The sequence below is a fragment of the Dipodomys ordii genome, unplaced genomic scaffold (genome assembly GCF_000151885.1).
Source record: "Dipodomys ordii isolate 6190 unplaced genomic scaffold, Dord_2.0 Scaffold55, whole genome shotgun sequence".
NCBI classification, from domain to species: Eukaryota; Metazoa; Chordata; class Mammalia; order Rodentia; family Heteromyidae; genus Dipodomys; species Dipodomys ordii.
In genome coordinates, this window is record NW_012267271.1 from 1,147,061 (window position 1) to 1,171,788 (window position 24,728).

The following is a 24,728-nucleotide window of genomic DNA, read 5'->3' on the forward strand; positions in this document are numbered from 1 at the left end:
GTGGCACTGTGGCTCAAGTGGTAGAACGCTAGTCTTGAGCTGAAGAGCTGAGGGACAGCGCCCAGGCCCAGAGTTCAGGCCCCATGACTGGACCCAAAAAAAAAAAAAAAAGTCACTAAGGAATCCCATTTGTAATCCTAGCTATTCAGGAAGCAGATAGCATCAAGTGTTCCAGGCCATCCCAAAGAGTTCAACAAACACATTCTCAATTGTTGATTAAAAAAAAGAGTTGACTTGATGTTGATCAAGATGCATTGTATTCATAAACTGCTTTGCTAAGTGGCATTCCTTCGTACAACTACTTAAAGATAATAAAAAACAAAATAAAAAAAACAAAAATAAACTTAAATACAAAAAAATAAAAATTCAGGAGGCATAAACAGGAGGATCAGGTCCAAGCCAATCAGGCAAAAAGCAAGATCTCATTCAAAAAAATAACTAAAGCAAAAAGGATTGGACCATAGCTAAAGTGGTAGAGCACCTGCCTAACAAGCACAAAGCCCTGAGTTCATACCCCAATACCACACATAGAAAGAAAAATATGGATATGTTTGTATGTCCAAATGCACATGACATGCTCTTTAGTTCTCTTCAAGAAGAACTAGGAGCAGCAATACTGCAATAGCAATGAGCACACCTACCATCCAGATTTTGGTCTTTAAACTTGTCTCTGCCAATATTAAAAGAAAAAAAAAAAGACTCCATAGAGAAATGGCAGTGAAAGGGTCTAAGGAAACAATACACAAATAACATCTTGTGTCAAAAAACAAAGAAGTTCTCAAGATGAGAACACATGAAAAGAACACACAAGCCCCTTTAAACTGGCTCCTAGACTAAAACTAGAACAAACAGAATACAATTTACTTAAATAATATACTGAACAGTTCAACAATAGCCTTGGGATAAAAAGGAAAAAATAAGGAAGTGGCGCTGTGGCTCAAGTGGTAGACCACTAGCCTTAAGTTGAAGAGCTCAAGGACAGTGCCCAGGCACTATCCAGGAAATAATGAATCCAAAGTCAAATAAACAAAGATTAATGAAGAATGATATATTTAAATGGCTATGATATTCTTAACAAGGGATCGCAATAACCCAATTGCTAAGTGCATAGGATGATATATAATGAAGTTTATCATCATGAACCCCAAGAATTGGAGACAAAAGGTTTTTACTATGTCCTGTATGCTGTTATTATTTTTTTCTGTTTTAGTTTTCATACCCTTTGTCTTGTATATAAATTTATCAGATCCACAGAAGGGAAAAGGAATCACAGAAACAGCAGGACAAAAGATGATCTAATGCAACATTCATACTCACTTGACACTCTTGGAAATGAACCATATAACTTGGGGGGAGGGGAGTAGGAAGGGCTAAGCAGGAGAAAATGAGGGAGGGAGTAAGTTTTTTAAAAGAATTGTCCTCCTTGGGGCTGGGAAGTTAGCTCAGCCGTAGAGTGCATGCCTTGCCAACATGAGGCCCTGGGTTTGATTCTTCAGCACCACATAAACAGAAAAAGCCGGAAGTGGTGCTGTGGCTCCAGTGGTAGAGCGCTAGCCTTGAGCTGAAGAGCTGAGGGACAGCGCCCAGACCCAGAGTTCAGGCCCCATGACCGGCAAAAAAAAAAAAAAAAGAATTGTCCTCATTACCTTACTTATGTAACTGTAACCTTCCTGTTCATCACCTTTACAATAAAGATAATAAATACATAAAACCTGAAAAAAAAGAATGATATATTTAAGTAATTTCAAAGTGCTCCCCACAAAAAAAATAAACACATTAATGACAAAGAGGTAACTTTTCATAGAGAAGCCTGGCAAACAATACCTTAATCAAGAGATCTAGTGATCATATCATTACAAAATGAAACTGTATATAGAAAAAAAAACACAGCATTACTTCTAAGATATTCCAAAAATATTTAAGTCTAGCAAAAATAAAACATCAGACAAACCAAAATTGAGGCCTGCAATCTGCAAATGTCAATCAAGGTCATGAAAATCACGGAAAGACTGAAGACTGGTACAAACTGAAGGAGATTAATAAAGAAACATGAAATTTCTTTCTAACTAGAGATTCTGAACTGAATTGTGCTTAAAGAACATTGCTAGGACAACTGGCAAAACCCTGTGAACAGGACTGTATCAATGTTAATTCCCTCCTTCTAATAATCATATTGTCATTTTGTAGAAGAATCAACTTATTCTCAACTGGAAAAAGTGGGAAAAGCTTTTTGCAGTGTAATTACTTTGCTGGATATACATGCTTGATTTAAATATATTTAAATATTTTCTAAAACTTGAGAAAAATATATTTTGATTGTATATCAGGAAGAGGCAATCAAGATGAGTTTCAGGTTTCTGGCAGCAGGAGAAAGGGTACTACTAACTGCTAACAAGACAGTAGACTAGAACAAAGTATTTAGGATTATTTGTTTTGCTAGGCAGCTAGCAATGCAGAAAGGATATGTATGTGTGTGCATGTATGCATGTGTGCATGTATGCATGTGTATACGTGCCTGTGGTAAATGTAAAAACAGCTACTGACAGAGCTGAAGATCCAGACCTTGCAACCAACACTTTGGAGTCTGGGCCAACGGCAAAGACAACAATTATCAGTCTATAGGTGACAGCAGAAACCAAGAGGTGACTAAGATCACACTAAGAGTTTATATTCATCACATCCCATAAACAATTTGAGGTGACTTACAAAAATACATATACATAAAAGGATTTTTTTTAAGTACATATAATCCAAAGGAGTAAGAACAAAGGGAAAACAAAAGGAGGGTAAAGCATGTTAAGGATAATAATAGCAAATAAAATGTACACAAAGGTAATAATACATCACAAAATCATCCATAATACACAGAGCTAGAATGCAAGGTTTCTGAGAGCCACTGAAGAATATATATCCAAGTAGAGCTTCTAAACCCTGCATTTGAACATCCAGATACCTTAGTTTATGATCTTGTGCTAACATTTACTAAAAGTAAGGACCTAATATTTTCTTTACGAAAGAAGACAAGGGTACGGTATTTTTGTATTCTATCAAAATAGATGAATACAGTAACATTATGTGAACAAGATCATTCTAATGTCCTTTCCATAATTAAAACATAATTTCTGCAACCTATTAATGCTTTCTCTTAACTTACAGGACATGGAATGAATTAAGACTTGACAACAGCAATATTTGCATCAGTTTTACAGCTTGGAAAACATTTTGATCTAATATATATTCTTTCATTCAGTCCTCATTCCATCTTGTATGACAAGTAAGGCAAATTACAAACCTAATTTTACAGATTAGCAAATAAATTCACCATTAGATCTAGATAAGTTAAATTATTTATCTAAAACTATGCACCTAATAAGAATTTGGAGTGAAATTCTAGTTTAAAAAAATCATTGATGTATTAATAAAGTTTCTACACAACTGAAGAAATTTACATCAAATAGAAAAAAAAAACAAAATTTACACAAAGACTAATCCATCTCCTACAAAGCAGGTTAAATGGACTTGAAGACCCCACTAAATATAGTAGTAAATGAGAAGCAAAGTAAATCCTTCTCCTTGAGCATAAATAGAAACCAATCTGTGTAATCAAAAAGCTACTTTTCTTCATGATATAAGTGCCTGCCTCCAGCCTGGGCTCAGAGAAAGATCCTGGTCACTTAAATTCATTGTCAATCAGTGCCCCCTTCATTTTCTGCTTTCTTAGCTCTTGCAGTCACCTTTTGCTCATACCTTTGTACTCCAACTATTCAATTACTTTGGCATTTTTTACATAGGAGTCAGCAACTTCCCTAGCCTCAATCTCTTCTTCCTCTTTATCAATAGTAGACATGGTAACAGGGCTGAACTTGCCCGTGTCTTTTTTTTTGGGGGGGGGTCCGGTTGTGGGGCCTGAACTCTGGGCCTGGGTGCTGTCCCTCAGCTCTTCAGCTCAAGGCTAGCGCTGTACCACTTGAGCCACAGTGCCACTTCCGGCTTTTTTCTTTTTGCTTATGTGGTGCTGAGGAATCGAACCCAGGGCCTCATGCATGCAAGGCACATGCTCTACCACTGAGCCATCTTCCCAGCCCCTTGCCCGTGTCTTTAGATCTCTTGGTCAACATCATCTTCTTAGGAAGCTCTTGTTTCTGAGTATGTATGTATGTATGTGTGTGTGTGTGTGTGTTTGTGTATATATATATATTTTTTTCCATTTTCCCCAAGCACTGACCAAACTTCACTATGGTTCCATCCACAATGAAGGTCACAAGAGCCTTCATTCTTTGGTTGGGACTGGTAGAAGAGCAGTAGTCCATACTTCACACATTTCTTCAATGCCTTCAGGTCTCTGAAGGTACATAATCTCATCTTCTGTTACAAAATTTGTAGTCATGTTTGGCAGCACCGATCGCACAAGGTCAGTCCCAGGACCTCATGGGTAATTTCTCTGACAATCTAGCAACCAGGACCATCTAGCCACACAAACCGTAGCAGATGTGGAGGGACTTCTCAGTATTGTAATATTCCTCTCAGTCCCAAATGTCTGAGCAGACAACTGACCAGGATGCTACTTTCAGCATAGTTCAGAGGAGCTGACATAACATTACGCAGGAGCAACACACAGTAGTGACACCCAAAATTCTAGTTTTCTGACTACACATTTTCACTCATTTACTCATCCATACACTCAAATATCTACTGAATACCTCTGAGTAAACACTGCCCATATTACTGTTAAGATTAAATAGAAGAACAAGGAAGCCAAGCTCAATGGCTAGAATACCAGCTACTCAGAAGGCAAATGTTAGGAGGATTGCAGTTTGAGACCAGCCAGGATAGAAAGTTAATAAGACCCCCATCTCAACAATACAGCTGTTATACGCCTGTAATCCCAGCATATAGGAAGCCACAAGTACATGGATCCAAGTCTGAGGCCTGTCCTGAGCAAAAATTCTACCTAAAATATTACTAAAGCCAAAAAGGACTGAGGCATGACATCACACACACACACACACACACACACACACACACACAGAATGCTTAATTAAAAAAAAAAAAAAAAAAGAGCCGGGCGCTGGTGGCTCACGCCTGTAATCCTAGCTACTCAGGAGGCTGAGATCTGAGGATCGCGGTTCAAAGCCAGCCCGGGCAGGAGAGACCGTGAGACTCCTATCTCCAATAAACCACCAGAAAACCGGAAGTGGCGCTGTAGCTCAAGTGGTAGAGTGCTCGCCTTGAGCTGAAGAGCTGAGGGACAGCGCCCAAGCCCAGAGTTCAAGCCCCACGACCGACAAAAAAAAAAAAAAAAAAAGCCTATACAATGTCAGCAATTCTCAAAGCATCATCACATTGACCAGGTTAAAAATATTAGCCCAAACTGTGCACAGGTGGCTCATGCCTTTAATCCTAGCTACTCTGGAGGGGCAGAGAACTAAGGACTGAAGTTCAAAACCAGCCCAGGCAGGAAAGTCTGTGAAATTCTTATCTCCAATTAAGTGCCAAAAAGCTGGAAATGGAGCTGTAGTTCAACTGGTAGAGGTCTAGCCTTGAGCAAAAAAGCTCTGGGACAGCACCCAGGCCCTGAGTTCAAGCCTCAGGACTGGCATAAAGAAAAAAATATATACATATATATGTTATATAAATATGTTAATACATTATTGTATAATACATTGTAATGTATATTATTGTACATAAATATATTAATCCTTCTTCTGTCTTTCCAATATAATATACAAATAGAAAACATTCATGAAATTGAGTTGAGACATGTTGGAAATGCATATTTAGGAGGAACAGAAATGGTTAAGATGAAACTAGATATATCGAAGATGGATCATAGAAGACTTCATAGCGAACTTGGCTTTAGCATGAAGTAAGACCACAGAAAGGTAAATGGAGGGAAATGCTATCGTCTCAGTTGTGCTTTTAAAAGTTGCTCAAATAACAGCATTAAATTATGGTAACCAGAAAAGCAAAAGGAAATGAGAGGAACTATGTGAGCTCCTCATAATCTGCAGCTTTGTGTTGTTTTGGTTCCTTTAAACTTAGGAGAAGCTGAGGTGATCCAATACACCTTTAGAAAGAACAAGTGTTAAACAACCAACACTAATGCACTAAGGACAACAGGAAAACTCAGTATCATTCCTGTTCCTTTCTTTCCACAGTAGAGTTACACTGTATAATAATTATTCTTATTAATCTATAGGGAGCCAACTTTAAAGTCATTAGTTCATTGTTTCTTTTTAATTTGAATAACTCTCAGTAATTAAAGTTTTTATCAGTTACAGAATTCTTCATAGTGAGATAGAAGGGCTGACTTCAAATGCATTAAGCTTCAAGCAAAAACTAACACTCATTAACAAGATTACCTGTTGTGATTAAATAAATACAAACTGTTTGCAAAGTTTGTAAATGAATATAACAACATAAAACTCACCACTTAGCACAAACCTTATTTTATTAGCTCTTCTAGCCCATTTAGAAGATAGGCAATCCCTCATTTTGTTCAACCTCCCATTTCCCCAATGTATTGCCCAATAAACACTTGTACTTCACTTGCAGCTGCCTTAGTTTACTCAACTGTATCTCCTAAAAACAAGAGGAACAAAACAGCTGTACTTGAAAGCAGCCTTCATCCTGGCTTCACAGTGCTCTGTATCACACTGTGTGTTTCCAATAAGGCATCAAGTTGTAAGTGTTGTACATGTTATGAAATCTCAAGATGGGTCTTTTGGGGAAAACATTAATTACATTTTTAAAAGCTCAGTAAAGGCTGCAATTAATTTATGGAGCCATGAAATGTCTACAAAGGATATCAGTGGTAATACTAGAAAAGGCAAAAGAGTTTCAGTTGGCCTTAAACTGCAAAGTTCATGTCTAATTTGGCTGATAAGAGTCAGACCACAGATTTTTTTATTAAATTTGTAAGGGGTCCTAACTGTAGCCGGATCTTAAACTCTATCCTGCCCAACACACACACTTCCAGGGTAAAGATCCCACGTAAGACCCTGACCGATGCTTATACAGCTATTCTGTCACCTCAATTTATTTAAGAAAAATTCTCCTTCAAATATTCAAGTTTCAATTTGGCAGTTAATTTCACTCTGCAGTTAAAAGGCACTAGCTGTCAGTCAGATCTCTCACCCAGTTCCCTCCTGAAAAGAAAAACTGACAGATCACAGGAGCTTTCTTTTGTAAACCAATTCTGGAACTTTCATGCTTCTTATTTGTTAGGTTAAAGGTTAAATTGCTGACCTGTGCCCTCCTGCTTAGCGGCCTTCCCCTTTTTCTGTAAAGCTTTATTTGGGGGCTGTATTTACATGGATTAGTCCCTTTTCACGCTAAGAAGGAATCTGTTCACAGCCAAAGCCTTAGTTCTGGTTGTACAAAAAGCAGCCACAATTATTCACCACCAGACAATGACCATATTGTGAATTTACAAAAAACCCACCCCAGCCATGGAAAGATCTGTTCTTGCTGCACAAAACAATAGAAGAAAAATCTTATCAAGCATTCAAGAGAAAGCAAACAAAGCAAGCCCACTGTGAACTTGATGAAGATGTCAAGCTCCTTTAAAATATATATATATAAATCAACAAAGAGGGGTTTTCTTGTAAAGTCTTGGGAGTGAGACATTTTCTACTCTGAGTTTCCCTTTCTGGTTAAACACAGTCAGGAGCAGCAGACATTGACAGCCAAGACCAATAAATGCTGCCATTTTCTAAGCACACTTACAAACACTTTTAATAGCACAATGCAAGTAGGCTTTCTTTTCCAAATATGTCCAATGCAGATGCCAGGAAAATCATTCTCAAGCTAGTACCATACTACACAGGCTCTTTGAGCAAAAGCAAAATTTTTGTCCCAACCTTTATGAAATGAACAGAGGCTAGCTTCCCAAGCTATTAAAAAAATAGTAATTTTTAAAATTATTTTTAATCTAAAGATTCTTGGGACACCTGATGTAGTCTATACCTGCAACCTCAACACTCAGAGGCTGAGGCAAGAGGACTGAGAGTTTGAGGCCAGCCTGAGCAACACAGCAAGACCTTGTCTCAAAAAAATAGAAATAGCCATTGGGATGAATAAAACCATAGCCCCAACAAGTTTCCTTCACCTGACATCCATCAAATATAATTCACACCCTGTGTCTGTGGCTAGTCTGAATGCTCTGAAGCCCCAGCCACAGAGACAAATTTTTACCAGGAACATTTTATCCTTATGAGGTGAAGATTTCACAGTCAATACAAGAATAAAGTCCAGCTGTCAAGGAAAACAAGAGAGCAAATACAAAGAATTTCTCCCATTGACAAGTCTTTAGGAAGGTAGTTTCTATGTTGTTTGGCCTAACAACATGACCTAAATCCTCCATCAGTAGAAATGTTCCTCAAGTAAAACAGAATAGTAAAACTTAAGTGATTAAAAAGAAAAATAGGCATTAAAAGCAACCTAAAATTCTCTAAAATGTGACTTTCTTAAAGTTATGGTACTTAAATTATAGAGCAAACTACTAATACATCCAGGTGTCTTCTGTTTTTCTCTAAGAAAATGACTCACTTTGAGGTTGCTTATGCATTTGGGACTTCTAAAAAAAAAAGACATTTTCATCCATAATATAGTTTCTCTTTGACACAGCCCTTTTCAGTCTTCTCTGTTCCTCTACCTTCCTCCTGGCAAAGGCAATAAAATTTGTCCTCAAAGGCCAAAAACTTGAACTGAGGGCATCTACAGTGGCTGACTAGGCACTTGCCTAACAAGCTTGAGGTCCTGGGTTCAAACTCCAGTACATGCCCCCATCCCCACCCCCAAGACAATTCCACAAACTTAACAACAGTTTTGTCTTGTTTTAAAAGGAATTGAATTTACATATCTAATTATAAGGAACTGATTCTAAAACTCTGTTGCAGCCATCAAAAACTAATAAAAGGGGCTGGGACTGTGGTTTTAGTGGCAAAGTGCTGGGTTTGATTCCTCAGTACTACATACATAGAAAAAGCCAAAAGTGGCGCTGTGGCTCAAGTGGTAGAGTGCTAACCTTCAGCAAAAGAAGCTTGGTACAGTGCCCAGGCCCAGAATTCAAGCCCCAGGGCTGGCAAAAAAAAAAAAAAAACTAATAAAAAAAAAGTTTTGTGATAAAAATTGAGGTCTTTCTGTCATTTAAACTGTATAACTATTGCAAGTTTTCTACTGGTAATAGTCAAAACTTAGAAATGGAAATGACAGATGACTGTAGTCTATCACTTTCTCAAACTTTCTGCAATTCTTTGTCTTCATTTTTTATTGTTATTATAAAGATGATATAAGAGGTCTTTTGTCTTTTTATAGCGTATTTATTGTAGTAATCAGTGCTGCACAAAAAAATGAGACAATGCTCGCCAATGACCCTACTACAAGATATGCAGAAATCATTTCTAGACAGCCAAAGTTCAGTGCTCCAGAAGCTTGCTTAATGTGACCTACAAAATTTATGATCCCAAGAAAATTAAGATGGCACTACAAGGAATAGAACACAAAGTAGGAAGTACTTAAAACTCCTTCCCAACTTCTAGGAGGAATGAGATTAGGGCACAAGCTACACTCAAAGTCAATTCAAATGTAAATGCTTTGCTTCCTCTCAAACAAAGATAAACTCCCTCAGAGTTAATAGTTTCTCCCAAAGAGATTCATCTCTCTTTTCAACTTTGAGGTATGTTTTGGAGAAAAGGAAGAAACACATGGTGGGGCTTAGAGCAAAACCTTTTAAATTCTTTGTCATAAAAGCTGCAGAGTAAACGACATTTCCTTTACTAATCCTTAGCACACTTGTTAAACTGAGTGTGCTGACAACTTTGCCACTGCAATCACATTTGGTTTCTAACAAGTTAAAAAAAAAAGTTTGGTTGTACTAAATTGTATTACCATCTTCCTTGAGCACAAGTGAGAATTTATGCTGCCTTCACAAACTGTTGAAAGAGGCACTCCCTAGGGAGAAATAACTTTTGGCACATTGCATTGCAAAGATAAAGTTACAAAAGCAAGTTAAAATATCTCTCTCACCACACATTTTTTTTCTCTCTCTCTATCCTCCCAACCCCACAACTCTACTTGCCTGACCCCAAGCATGGTCATAGGAACTGTGTTAGAAGACCCTCACTGTTAAGTTCAAATTCTGGAAGACTTTTAACTATATATTTTTTTAATCAACTTAAAAAAGTTTTCCATGGAGCTGGAAATATTTGAACAAACATCTATGTTGCTTCACCAAAAGAGAAAAGGTGTGTGGGGGGGTGGGGGGGAAGGGGAGTCATTACCAAGAATTTCAAAGCCTCTATAGTCTTCCCAAGCTATGGAAAATAATAAACTGTCCTTTTGTTGTCAAGAGGCTGAAAAGAGTGAAAAACAAGGATTTGAATTGATTTGACAAGAGAAGAAAACTGACTAAGCACTGTTTTAGAATTAGTATTTTATTCAATTCTCTTGGCAACCCTAAAAGAAAAGGATTATCAAACTTACCTTGCATATAAGAAAATTCAACCCATATAAGAAAAAAAAAATGGGTAACTTCCCTAAGGTCAAACCGCTATTAGCTACAGAGCTACAATTCAGATCCAAGTCCAAAGCTCTTACCACTACATTTATGCTTCTGCTAAAAGAGAGAGCAGAAAAACAGCTTTTAGTGACACAAATTCCATGATGCCAGACCACCAGGCAATTTCCCAGGGGTGGCAAAAAAAAGCCTAAAATGCAAAAAGTACAGGCTGCTGTCAAGGCCTGGGGTAAATGCCTCATTGTACTCGGAGAAGTCTGATGGACACTTACTAAATGGAGAGGAAAAGGCATTCCTTGATGGTAGGACAAATGTGAGTGTGCCTTCCTTTAAACTTTTCATCCTAAGCACATCTGCTCATAGAAAAGGCAGAATAACATCTTCAAGAAAAATCTTTAGAAAGAAAATGACAACAGAACTCCTACATTTAACTCCTACATTTAAAATGCCCTCACTCCTAGATCTACACACAGATTTCCATTAAACAAAGAGAATGGAACAGTCATTCAATCCACTGAAAATGATGACTGCAAAAGCTAATCTAAATATAGAAGTTCTCTGTAAGCACCAACAAATAGGTACTAATAGGTACTAGATATTAGGGACATATCAGTGAATCAAATAGAGAGAGCTCCAGCACCCTTTGTCGAGCGAGCATGACTGCACAGATCTCCCTCAAACTAATCAGAAAGGCATATTTTTATTAATAAAAGCATAAACAAATATTCCTTCATGACTGCGCAAATGCTTTCCTTCTTCTAGGACCCATCTCTAACCCACAAGCCGACTTAGGATAATTGTTGGATGGATGAATTGTGATGGAGGAAGGCAATACTAGGGTGTGTACTCAGGACCTTGCACTTGTGAAGGCAGGTGCTCTATAACTTAAGCCAAGCCTCTGTTTGTGCTTGTTTTTTGTTTGTTTGTTGAATGGGTCTCACATACTTATCCTCAGGCTGGCCTGGACCTTGATACTATTTAAGCTGGGATGGCAGGTGCACACCTCTGCATCCAGGTTATTATTGGGTGAAATGGAATCTCAGGTACTTTTTGCCCAGGCTGGACTTGAACTGTGTTCTTCACGTCTGGCTCCACTTCAATCAGTGATATTTTCCCCCTTGTTTTTCAAAACAAGGGGAGGAAATAGAGTTCAGTTTCATACGTCAGTTTACACTGGATTTAGACATGAACTTTTATCCTTTAACAGTCCTAGAGAAGCATAAATAAAACCTTGAATCACTTGCATCTCCACTTAGCAAACACAAGAGAAATTTTGTTTATGTGATACTGAGGAATCAAACCCAGGGCTTCATGCATGCCAGGCAAGCACTCTACCACAAAGCTATATTCCCAGCCCCCATAAGAGAAATTAGGTAAAATTGTTCCAGGGTCCACACAGAGGTTTAAGAAATTGTTTAAAGGCCTAAATTGGACTTCTGGGGAAGCTGGAGGCAAGGAAGAAACTGAGTGAAGCTTTCTCAAAGGCCCTGGGCCAGGAACTCCCTCAGGATCAACTCAATACCCTGCTACCAAATAAACAAAATCACAAAGCCCACCATACAGCAGCTGATGCTCCACCAGGTCAGACTCCTGATGATCCTCAGTTGCTAGTTTGAAGAAACAAAAACAGTCCAAATCATTTTTCTTCAAAGAGAGAGGTATGTGGTTTTTTTTTCTCTCTCATTTAATCCTCACAATACTGTATTATCACCATTCTCATTTTATAGTTCAAGAAACTAAGAAAGAGAGCTTCTTAAGTCATTGATACGAAGTCATACAATCCATAGAGAAATAAATCTGATTGAGATCAGATTTCACTATATCATATTGGAGGAGGATGTATCTTCCAGGGAGATGTGTTTTATTAACCAAAAACATTTAGTAGGAAAGGAGAATAAGTTAAATGTTTGTTGCTTAGCTGCTTTTCAACTTCACTGAAGAGCATGATGAAAATACAGTATTTTTCATTTTAGTCTGTGTAGTAAATCCCAAATATTCTTGTCAGTTTTTCTTTCCAGATACAGTTTTTTTCTTTCAAGATAAGTAAAACCTAACAAATTAATGGAAATTTCTTTTGATGTCTAAGAAGCCAATTCTGAGTATGAGAGGTTATTATTGCTTAGGACAGAAAGCTGGGCTAAATGTACACTAAACTAGAGACCATATTCCAGAAATGAGCTGTTTTAGTAAATCTCTGATACTAGTTTAATTTTTTTCAGATCTAGATCATCTCACAAATGAACAGTTTAAAAATTCTGGAAACTGAGCACTGATCACTGGGTTATTGTTGAACTGTGACATAGAAATGGAAGAAGAAAAAAAAACTAAAAACCAAAAAACTACAGGTTGATCACAAATTGTTAAAGTGCCCAAAGTGGTATTCTGAAAACAATTCAGAATAAATCCTATATTTTATAAATAAGAAAGTCAATCCAGACAATTTTCTTTTCAAGTAAGTTTTCATGTCTTTTTTTTTTTTTTTTTTAATGGTCAGTCATGGGTCTTGCATTCATGGCATGGGTGTTGTCCAGGAGTTTTTATGCTCAAGGCCAGCACTCTATCACTAAGCCACAACTCCACTTTTGGTTTTCTGGTGGTTAACTGGAGATAACAGTCTCACAAACTCTCTTGACCAGACTGGCTTTGAACCTCTATCCTCAGATCTCAGCCTTCTGAGTAACTAGGATTACAACTGTGAGCCAGGCAAATTTTCATATCTTTCATGTAACAATCATTATATTATGTATCAAAAGATTTAATCTCTTACTGACATCACAGTTGCAGAAAGTTTTTTGTTGTTGTTGTTGTTGTTGTTTTAATTTAGGGATGATGCTATCACTACACAAGCATGCTTAGACTGTACCTGGTCCAGTGTTAAGATGTTTTAATACATATCACTAATCTACAAAACAACCCACCCAGTAGATAAAAGTACCATTTGGACAATGGGCCAGCTAGAACTTGGTTTAAAAAACTTTCCCAAGGTCAAACAATTAATAAGTGGCAAAAGAATCTGAACTCAAAGCCTACAGACTTGCCATTACATTGTTTTTATTATAAAGTATCCTCAGTTACTTAATGACATTGTTATAATCTAGGCAGCAATTAATGTGAATCTATTTTCTCCTCAAATAGGATTTCATGATAGCTGCAATTTCTAATGCCTATGAACACATTAAAGGTTAAAAAAAAAACTGTCTTTAAATTGAGCAACTTATTAAAGTCTCCTGCTGGGCAAAGCAAGCTCATGGTGATATCTTCAGTAAAGCTTTTTTTTTCTAATGAAAGCCTTTGGCAGACTGCATGTTTTCAATGTAACCAAAAGGATGAGATGCAAAATGTGTTGTAAAATAATACCAAAAGAAGTTCAAAAGCTAGAATACAACTTCCTAAAGGTTTTTGGGGTTTTGGGGGGGTTGGGTTTTTTGGGGGGTTTTTTCTTCATTTTCTTCAAAGTCTTCTAAGTATTTAAAACATACGACCTAGTTTGTTTTGTAGAGCTAGCACTCCACATTTTATAGTCCTGCACAGTGCTGAGCCTATAGTGAATGTCTGAAGAACAGGTGAATTAAGAATTAGATAGATGAGGGGCTGGGAATGTGGCTTAGTGGTAGAGTGCTTTCTTTGCATCCATGAACCCCTTGGTTCAATTCCTCAGTACTACATAAACAGAAAAATCTGGAAGTGGTGCTATAATCGTAGAATGCTAGCCTTGAGCAGAAGAAGCTCAGGGACAATGACCAGGCCCTGAGTTCAAGTCCCAAAGCTGGCAAAAAAAAAAGAATTAGATTGGTGATAATGTTGCAATCAAGTGATTCCTAGAAAAATCAACTTTATCTGGTATATGGTAGTTTTCAAGAAAGTTGTTCAAGAAAGCTGAAGATCTACACTTATTTTTCATTTTCTTTTTCTTTCTTTCTGTCCTTCCTTCTTTCCTTTCTTTCTTTTTCTTTCTTTCTTTCCTATTCTGGGGCTTGAACTCAGAGCCTAAGTATTGCCCCTAAGCTTTTGTGCTCATAGCTATCGCTCTACCACTTGAGCCATGGCTCAACTTCCAGCTTTTTGGTGGCTAAAGACTCACAGCTTCCTGCCCTAGCTAGATTAGAATCTCAATTGTCAGATATCAGCCTCCTGAGTAGCTACGATTACAGATGTGAGCCGCCATAACCCAGGAATAATCTACATCCCTAATCATTGAAACTTCAATCATTTCCATTGAAAGTGTTTCCAAACCAGATTATGCATTTCTTTGCTTTTTTAAAAAGAATATCATGAATGTTCATTTTTCTTGATGGCTGCAATGAACACATACTCTTCCATATCCAACCTTTCTTCCTCTAGTACCAGACCCAGACTTTCCTCTGAAGAACTACTATACCCCCTTCTTAGACTATGGGATCCAGGTAACACTGAATAACACATACACACACATACACATACACACACACACACACACACACACACAAATTCCTTCATCCACCAACAAATGGAGAATGGGCACATGAGCCAAATAAGCCTATTACACTCAACCCTAAGACTATGGCTCAAAATACTAGTTAAATTGGTAAAACATAAGGTTGGATTAAGAAGATATTAAGACGATATTAAGAAGACATTAAGAAGATATTAAGAAGATACCTTTGCCATTGTATTAGGAGCACTTGTCCAGAAATTAACTAAATAAAGAAGACAGAAGATCATGAGATAAAGATAAGGCAAGTTTCTGAAAGCATGAATAGAAGATGTAGATTTAGTGAAACCACTACAAGACTCTGTCTTTGGAACCAATAAATTTCATTTTATGTGAAAGTCAGCTTTAGCTGTTGCCATTTATAATGAAAAGAAACTAACCAAACCAATACAATGATTTCACATTAGTAACATAATCACTAACTTGCTTTGCACCATAATACAGACAAATCCTCCAGCCATACCAAAAGCACTTAAGGTATAAGCTAAAAGTCTTTCTCTAAATAAAGGATTTAAGTTTTAATGCAGGGACTCAGAAGTATACTTGGGTTAAGTTATTTTAACTTACTGTTTGTCAGCAATGTTTAGTTGATAATGGTTACTTAGGAGCAGAGTTCTACAGATATATAAACTCTTGCCTTAAACTAAAATAATTCAAAATAACAACAACTCACATTTCTAAAAAACTTTTCAGGTCCCATGCATCATGCATTCCCATTTAATCCTTGCAACTGCATTAAGGTGCTATTTGTGCCCCCTTTTTCTTTTTTTTTTAAACTTTTGTGTGTGTGTGTGAAAACACCGTACAGAGGGGTTACAATTACATGGGCAAGATAATGAGTACATTTCTTATCAAGCATTGTAGCCTCCTCCTTTGTTTCCCCTTCCCATCCCTTCCTCCCCCCCCCCCCCCACCCAACCCTCCTCCCCCCGCCCCCCACCAAAGTTGTAAAGTTCGTTTTCAACATAATGACTTGTACGTCTCATTGTTGCAATGGGTTCACCTGTATCCCTATTTAAACAATTTGTTTTTTCCCTTCCCCTCCACAAATTATAACATCAAATACAGTGAAAACGGGTTATTTCATAACTGGTTCTCAGAGAATGTAGCTCTGGCACTTGTAGGGGACTTGTTTTTAAAATTCAAAAGTACACACAAGCTGAGTGCCAATGATTCACATCTGTAATCCTAGCTACTCAGGAGGCTGAGATCTGAGGACTGCTGTTCAAAGCCACCCCAGGCTTAAAAGTCCTGAAAAGACTATTATCTCCAATTAACCACAGAAGTGGCACTGTGACTCAAAGAGGCAGAGCACTAGCTTTGAGGCCCTGAGTTCAAGCTACCACAACACACACACACACACACAATCACACACACAATCACACACACAATCACACACACACACACAGAACAATCTTTTTTTTTTCCCTTGGGGGAGGGGGGGCGGGTGTACCAGTTCTGGCTGGGCACTGTCCCTGAGCTTTTCTGCTCAAGGCTAGCACTCTCACTTGAGCCTCAGCTCCACTTCTGGGTTTTTTTGGTGATTAATTCAAGATCCATTTCTGCCTGGGGTGGCTTGGAACCATAATCTTCAGATCTCAGTATGCTGAGTAGCTAAGATTAAAGGTTTGAGCCACCAATACCCAGCCAACAATCTATTGAAAAAAAAAAATTAAGTGAAGCCAATGCCAGTGGCTCACACCTGTAATCCTAGCTACTCAGAAGCTGAGATCTGAGGATTGCAATTCAAAGCCATCCCAGACAGAAAAGTCCTGAGACTCTTATCTCCAATAAACTACTCAAAAAAAAGCCCAAAGTGGTGCTGTGACTCGTGTTCTAGCATGCTGGAACATGAAGAGGCTCAGGGACAGCACCCATACCCTGAGTTCAAGCCCCAAGACTGGCAAAAAAATATCAATGAACTCACTTCTTGTATAGATTTTAAGGTTGAGTACATCAATGAACTCCTGGTCTACCTAAAAAGCTAATAGCCTAACACTGTAAACCAAGTACATGTGCGTACACACACACACACACACACACACACACACACACACAAAACTCATGTGATTGTCTTCATAAAATTTTTATATGAATATAATCAGACTAGAATTCAAGTCCTAATTCTGTTGTCTAGACAACTCACTTCCCATTCTAAGTTTTAATCATTCAGTATTTGAGAGCCTATTATTTACCAGGCACTTATCTAGCTTCTGAACTATACAGATACAATGAAGACGTAATTTCTGTTCTCATGGAGCCCTGTTTTCATACCTATATAATTGGCATAGCACTTCTAACTTCATTAGGTGATGGAGAAATGTTTTATTATAATGAGCTCTCACTGGACTCACTTCTGGTTTAAAGAAATAATCATTATCATAGCAATTTTAAGTAAAAGAAACAAGGTCCACTACAATTCTGAAAGTTACTCTGACTTTTACCAAATCAGTTTAAAAAATACAGTGAGAGCTGGGCATGATGGTATAGGCTGTAATCCCACTACTCAGGAGGCTAAGGCACAACAGGATGGGCTGTCTCAAAACAATAAAAACAATAAAAAAGGGAAGTGAAGGCATAACTCAAACGGTAGAGTGCTAACAGTGAGCAAAAAAGCAGAGAGCACAAAGCCCTGAGTTCAAATTCCGGTACAGGCCCAAAAATAACAAAATAAAACTATTATTTTAAAATAAAAATCAAATTAAATACAATGAGATGAAGTATCCCACACCTGTATCCTAAATCAGACTTTTTCAAACCAGCATGTCAAATACTTAGACTTTGGAAAAATTGCAAAACTGTTTTTAATAATTTATTCTTAGTGAATGGAAATTTATTCCAATTATACTACTAAGAAAAAACAAAGTTCATACCTAATACTCCATGAGAAAAAATCACTTTCACTGGAAAATTCAAGAGAAGAAAAGAAAATGGTGCTGACTTACCAGAGACTTGTAAGAATCCCTTGTATAACTCATAAAACTCCACTTTTGGACACAAGTGACTTCTCTTTCCCTACATTAATATTACCTCAAGTTTTGTTTTTTTAAAATCCTCATCACTGATTGCTTGTACAACAATTTGAAAATGCCTCACCAAATGAAGTTAAAATACTAGTTCTACTGAATACAGGAAGAGAAAGAGATAGCTGAAAGGATAGATATTACCAAAATATATCATACACATGTGTGAAAATTTCAAAATGAAAACTATTAACAAGGTATCAACCTGGCATCAGTGGCTCACACTTATAATCCTGGCTATTCAGAAGTTAGAGAGCAGAATATTGTCGTTTGAAGCCAACCTGGGCATAAAAGTCCATTGAGAATCCATCTCCAATGTACTAGATGCATGGCTCGAGTGGTAAGAGCACCAGCCATGAGCAAACAAGCAAGTGAAGCCACCCTGAGTTCAAACCATGGTATTGGCACACACAAAAAAAGTTGATTCTAAGCTTGGAAGTTGTCCAAACTTGGCAAGTCCACCTTCTTTAAGCTTCACTTTCCTCAAACTTGAGACCTGTTTTAAAGTTACAGTAAAAAAAAAAGACTGGGCCGGGCACTGGTGGCTCACGCCTGTAATCCTAGCTACTCAGGAGGCTGAGATCTGAGGATCGCAGTTCAAAGCCAGCCCGGGCAGGAGAGACCTTGAGACTCCTATCTCCAATAAACCACCAGAAAACCAGAAGTGGCGCTGTAGCTCAAGTGGTAGAGCGCTCGCCTTGAGCTGAAAAGCTGACGGACAGCGTCCAGGCCCAGAGTTCAAGTCCCACGACCGACCAAAAAAAAAAAAATATGACTGGGGAAGCCTTTTTTTCTGGGATGGAGCCATGGCTCAAATGGTTGAGCACTTGGCTAGCAAGTATGAAGCCTTGAATTCGAACCCCAGTAGTTTCAAAAAGAGAGAAATAAAGAGAAAGAGAAACAGAGAGAAATATAACAACTCAATAAAAGTTCATTATTTTGCAGTGCATCAATATGGCCCACACCTGGAATCCTAATTACTCAGGAGATTGACATATATGTAGATTGTGGTTTGAAGCCAGCCAGAGCAGGAAAGTATGGGAGACTCTTTATCTTTGATTAACCACCAAAAGTGAAACTGTGGCTCAAGTAATAGTGTGACAGATTTCAGGGAAAAAGCTAAGGGATAGTACCCAGACTAAGTTCAAGCCCCAGGACCAGCACATACACACACACAAAAAAGTTAGCTATTTTATTACCATTCTTGTTTTTTGTTTTTGTTTGTTTGTTTTTGCTGATCCTGAGGCTTTAACTCAGGGCCTACACACGGTCCCAGTGCTTCTTTTGCTCAAGTCTTATGTTCTAACACTTGAGCCCAGGCACCACGTCTGGCTTTTTCTGAGTACTTAATTGGAGATAAGAGTCTCATGGACTTTTCTGCCCAGGCTGGTTTCAAACTGCAATCCTCAAATCTCAACCTCCTGAGTAACTAGGATTACAGGCATGAGCCACCTGCACCCAGCTTTTATTACCATTCTTTGAGTCTGTTATAATTCATTATCTTTATGATTGTTAAAAAAAGAATAAGATGATGAATTTAGGTAAATATTCTCAAGAATATTTAATTTGGAACAAAAATTGACACTCAAATAAGCTTCTCCACCTATGTATTTATTTCACAAGCACATACACACACATACACACACAATCATTTCTAGACAGACGGATTAATATAAGTTTAAAAAGTGTTTTAATGTCTAATAATATTGAGAATTCACTATGACCACAGCTTCAAACAAAACTTGCACAATTACAGTCCTGTAAGATAAAAGCTAAAGTTGAGAATAACAAATCTGGCTTTAGATAACTTATGTCAGCAAAATGCCAATTAAAATGCCAATTTTATTCATGATCCTACTAATACAGAAATGTGGAAAATTGTCGTAAAGCAATTTTAAATAATTATTTAAAAGAGATTTTGTGTAACACCCAGATGGCTGAACAATTCAATTATCAAAGCACTATGCCTATTACAGTGCTTTCATAAAATCCTCCTAAGAGTTTCTCAGCTTTTCTATCCCTTTCTTTTAAAAAGTGTTCATGGAGCCGGGCGCTGGTGGCTCACGCCTGTAATCCTAGCTACTCAGGAGGCTGAGATCTGAGGATCGCGGTTCAAAACCAGCCCAGGCAGGAGAGACCGTGAGACTCCTATCTCCAATAAACCACCAGAAAACCGGAAGTGGTGCTGTAGCTCAAGTGGTAGAGCGCTCGCCTTGAGCTGAAGAGCTGACGGACAGCGTCCAGGCCCAGAGTTCAAGCCCCATGACCAACCAAAAAAAAAAAAAAAAAAAAAGTGGTCATGTAGCTAATGCACTAAAAATGCTGTAAGAGGACTGGAAACAGAAAAGGTGGTTCTGCAGATTGGCCGTGAAGAACCCAGTGCTGCCACTCTCCCATCCACCCAGAAAGAGTGCCCACAGCAGGCTCAGAGGTGCCAGTTGTAATGAGACACTTTTGTTGAAAATGCATTCCAGAGTTTCTGCATGGCTAGAACCATCTGATCATGGGACCATGCAGGCTAATCTCTCTTGCAAGAGCACCCTCTTCTGAGACCTTTGGTCACAGACTGAATTCAGCCTTGGAAGCTTTCACAGCATGAGATTGACCCCCTTGGGATCCTTATGGAATTCCTAAATAAATATACCAACTAGAGTATACAAAAATGGAATTTGGCAAAATAAGAAAGAAAAGACAAGAAAGAGGGAGGGAAGCAAGAGAAGGAGGGAAGCAAGGGAAGGAGGGAAGGAAGGAAAGGAGGGAAAAGAAGATAGAGGAAATTAATTTTTTTTTAATTAAGAACAGAGCTGGGCATGGGTGACTCAAGCAGCCTGTAATCTTAGGTACTCAGGTAGCTGAGATCTGAGAATTATGGTGCAAAGCCAGCCCAAGCAGAAAAATCCATAAGACTCTTTTATCTCCAATTAACCATTAAAAAACCAAAAGTAGAGCTGTGGCTCAAGATCACAAACCCTGAGTGAAAAAGCAAAGGGACAGCACTTAGGCCATGAGTTCAAGCTCCAGAATTGGGGGGGGGGGGGAAGCAGATAAAAGATTTACTCAAAATTCAATTTTTGTCTAATCAGATATACAAATGATAAGTATTAATCCAAACCATAATGGTATCATTAGATTGGTAACACAGCAGAATCTTAGAAGTAATATAAATATCCAACTATAATATTGTATACCCACTTAATATGATCATAACACCTAATATGATTTTTTCCAAAGGTATGTAATAAACAATTTTAGGTAAAACTTAAGGTCTAATTGGGGGAGCAAGAAAAACACACACAGGTACAGTTCGGAAAAAAAGTTATATATGTTATCTATATACATACACACAAACACACACAGAAACAAGAAAATAAATAGAAATAGTAACAGTAGGCATTACTTTTTTCTCTTCTTTGCAATTGTTCATATTTTTAATTTTATCCATACCCCAAGAATTAATTACTAAGCAAGCTACTGAAAATTTAAAGATGAAAAGTAAAATAATACACACTAGAATAATCTGCCAATGTTTTATTAAATGCCTCAAGAAAATCCTTAGTATATATATTTTTTTCTTCACCATGAGAACATAACATACCACAGTATGCAAAAAATTGTAAGACTGAAACTCCCACAGAAGTTTATAGAACAAAATGTGTACTAAGTCTTCCAATTAAAGACCCATAAAGTAGTTTCAGTGCTTTCTAACCCACCTTCTCACAGCAGGGATTTAATCCCTCCAGGGGGATGCAAACAAACTTCAAAGAGAAGATTATGCCCAGACACTGGTACTGTATAGGCTTATATCTAAGTTTGCCCCGATACTTTGGCACACATTAGAAATACAGATCCAAGGAACAAAAGACTTAATCATAAGACAGACTCTTTGCAATCATCTAAAATTGCAAAAATAATGCAGCAAGAAATATCAGGAAAAGTCAAACATACAAGTCTTATTAAATACAAGAAGGTAACAGAAGCAGACAAAGGTGTCTATAATCAAATATCCAGTAGCATCTTATTCATTGGTAACAGCAACTATGAAATCGAACACATTTCCCAAGAAAGTAAGCAGAACCAGTTTCATTTGTGTGCCCAAACTTTATTTGTAAAATCTTTAACAGATATTCCCTTCAATGTTAGAGGTCTTAATGCAATCTCTAAGTAGAACTAAGAGATCACTTGTCTCTTCCATGCATGTCACAAGATAGTCCTTAATTGATAGACCAAAAAGCTGTCTTTTAAAGTTAGAATTATTTCCCATCAGCCTTTCCTCACATGTCACTTCCAAATACCAGCTAATTTTTAAGTACTATTTGAAATACCTGATCACTGTATAAAGTATGTTTTTATTAGAGGCATAACAAACCTTACAGTTAGTAAAAACCAACTTTTACAAATCATGAATAAGGAAGCAAATTTAGAGCTTAACTTTTCCTAACTATTAATAATCTACCAGAAAACTAAAATCTTCAGCAAATACCTAAATATGAAAGGTAAAAATATAAATTGCTTTAGAAAAAAAGTATCTTCACACTGGTAGGACAGGAAAGTATTATATTATACTATATTACAACCAAGATGTTTTGAGAAGACATCTGCACTAAATAGTAATATCCATTATATGTAAACAATTTATATATCAATGATGGCAAAATAAAAAGGAACTTTTAAAAAAAATGGTCAAGGGACTTGAACAGGCACTATATAAAAGAAGAAAACTATTTAACAAAATGAATACTAGGATGCTAAAGCAAGTCTTACCTGAGGAGAGAAGGGATTAAAGGGAGGAGACAAACTAATGGAAAAGGAATGATGGGTGAATACAGTCATAATATTCAATGCATATACATGAAAACAGAACCTGAAAACTTGAGGAGATGGGTGGGAATCATTCAAAGTTTCAAATCTAAGTACACTCACTCGTCCTAAACACCAAACACTACATGCAGGTATCTGTTTATGGGGACCTAGAGTCCCTAATATTTGGTAAAGTTCACAAAGCAAAAGAACACTATATCAACTTTTTTTTCATTAACCAAGAAAGATCTTGATTAAGAAGTGCTACATACAACCAGCACAAGATATCCTAATCTTACCAAAGACCATATTGTTCAGGAATATATATCCAAATTAGACCAAAAACTAATCTGAGATATGTTTCCTCTTCTCCAACCTTCTTTTAAAAGTAGAGATTTGCCCCCCCCCAAAAAAGGCCCTGTTTCAAGCATCTCCTTTCAGTTTAGCAGCCAAGAATTCCCTTTCTATTAGTTTGCATCCTATAACGTAATTCTAAGCCTTGCTCATTAGTAAGGCATCTGTGACAGATGCAAACCAAGACCCAATGATTACAATGAATAGAGCTATACTACAAGCCTGCTAAGGCAGTGACTCAATTCAAACTATTTACTCTCCATTCCTGTGATGATATGGGCATGAGAAAAGGAGACAGGCACTTTAAAACATGCCTAAAAATTGTTAACAGTTCATTAAGAGATTATTCACATATTTTCCATGTATGTGGCTATCTTATACAATAAATACCATATCATAATTGAATAAGCAAAGTACCTGAAAGATTGCCACCTGTCCTAGGATAGGCCACTTCCACATAAACTTCAAATGTGGTTTCTGGGTTTTGCCTACAAAAGAAATAGATCGTGATTATTAGCAAGAACTGAAGCAGCATTAGCAAAACATATAAGCTATGGTATAAAACAGATCTTGATTAAAATCGTTAGTTCCACAACTTAATGAACAAGCTACTTCTGAACCACAGTCTTCGTGATCTACAAAATAAAAATTATCTAACTAGAAGAATTATTATCAAACCTAAGAAAAAACACAAAAATTATCTAGGGATAATATATAATAAGTTAGCTATTACTGCAGTCTTCCAGCCATTAGTTCTGATATCCACAGCTGAATCTCCAAAACCAATGAGGGAAGAATTTTGAAATTCAGATTAAGGCAATTCTAGTACAATGAAGCCTTCTCTTCCACACCCCAGGATAAAAAACTCATATAACAAAACTAGCTTGCTATGTAGAGGTTTTAAAGACTGAAATAGAGAAGTAGTATCCTATATTAAAAGATTAAGATGGAATGCCAATCTATACTGAACACACAAAGGGATCTTCACTAGTACTGACACTGGAATGTGTTAATGTTCACTTGTTCACTATTATACTCATTTACTTTTTTTTTTTTTTTTGGGGTCCAGTCGTGGGGCCTGAACTCTGGGCCTGGGCACTGTCCCTGAGCTCTTCAGCTCAAGGCTAGCGCTCTACCACTTGAGCCACAGTGCCACTTCCGGCTTTTTTCTTTTTGTTTATGTGGTGCTGAGGAATCAAATCCAGGGCCTCATGCATGCAAGGCAAGCGCTCTACCACTGAGCCACCTTCCCAACCCTCATTTACTTTTTTATATGATAAAATACTCATGTTTCTCTATGTTTTGATATTCTTATGTCTTATGTGATAAATATTTACATTTCAGAATTAATTCTAAATGATAACAATACTGTGGTTATATTATTTTTATATTTTCTCTTTAATTTCAAAACTACAGATTTACAGATTGAATAAAAACCACTCAGCAAGATGTTATACTTTCAAATATTAATAACTTAAATCTATTTTTTAGATATTCAAATTTCTTTTTTTTTATTGTTAAGGTGATATACCAAGGGGTTGCAGTTATATAAGTAAGGTAATAA

The 24,728-nt window shown here is 37.3% G+C and overlaps 1 protein-coding gene across 1 annotated transcript in view; it reads right to left on the reverse strand.

Moving 5' to 3' along the window:
* The window catches only part of Dennd1a (DENN/MADD domain containing 1A), a 445,652-nt gene extending 421,738 nt beyond the window's left edge, over nt 1–23,914 (reverse strand). The window contains exons 1-2 of the mRNA XM_013021256.1: nt 23,898–23,914; nt 23,582–23,652 (exon numbers count right to left, since the gene is read on the reverse strand). Coding sequence (XP_012876710.1) covers nt 23,582–23,652; nt 23,898–23,914 — 88 coding nt within the window. The remainder of the gene's footprint in view (nt 1–23,581; nt 23,653–23,897) is intronic.
* Nucleotides 23,915–24,728: the final 814 nt, after the last annotated feature.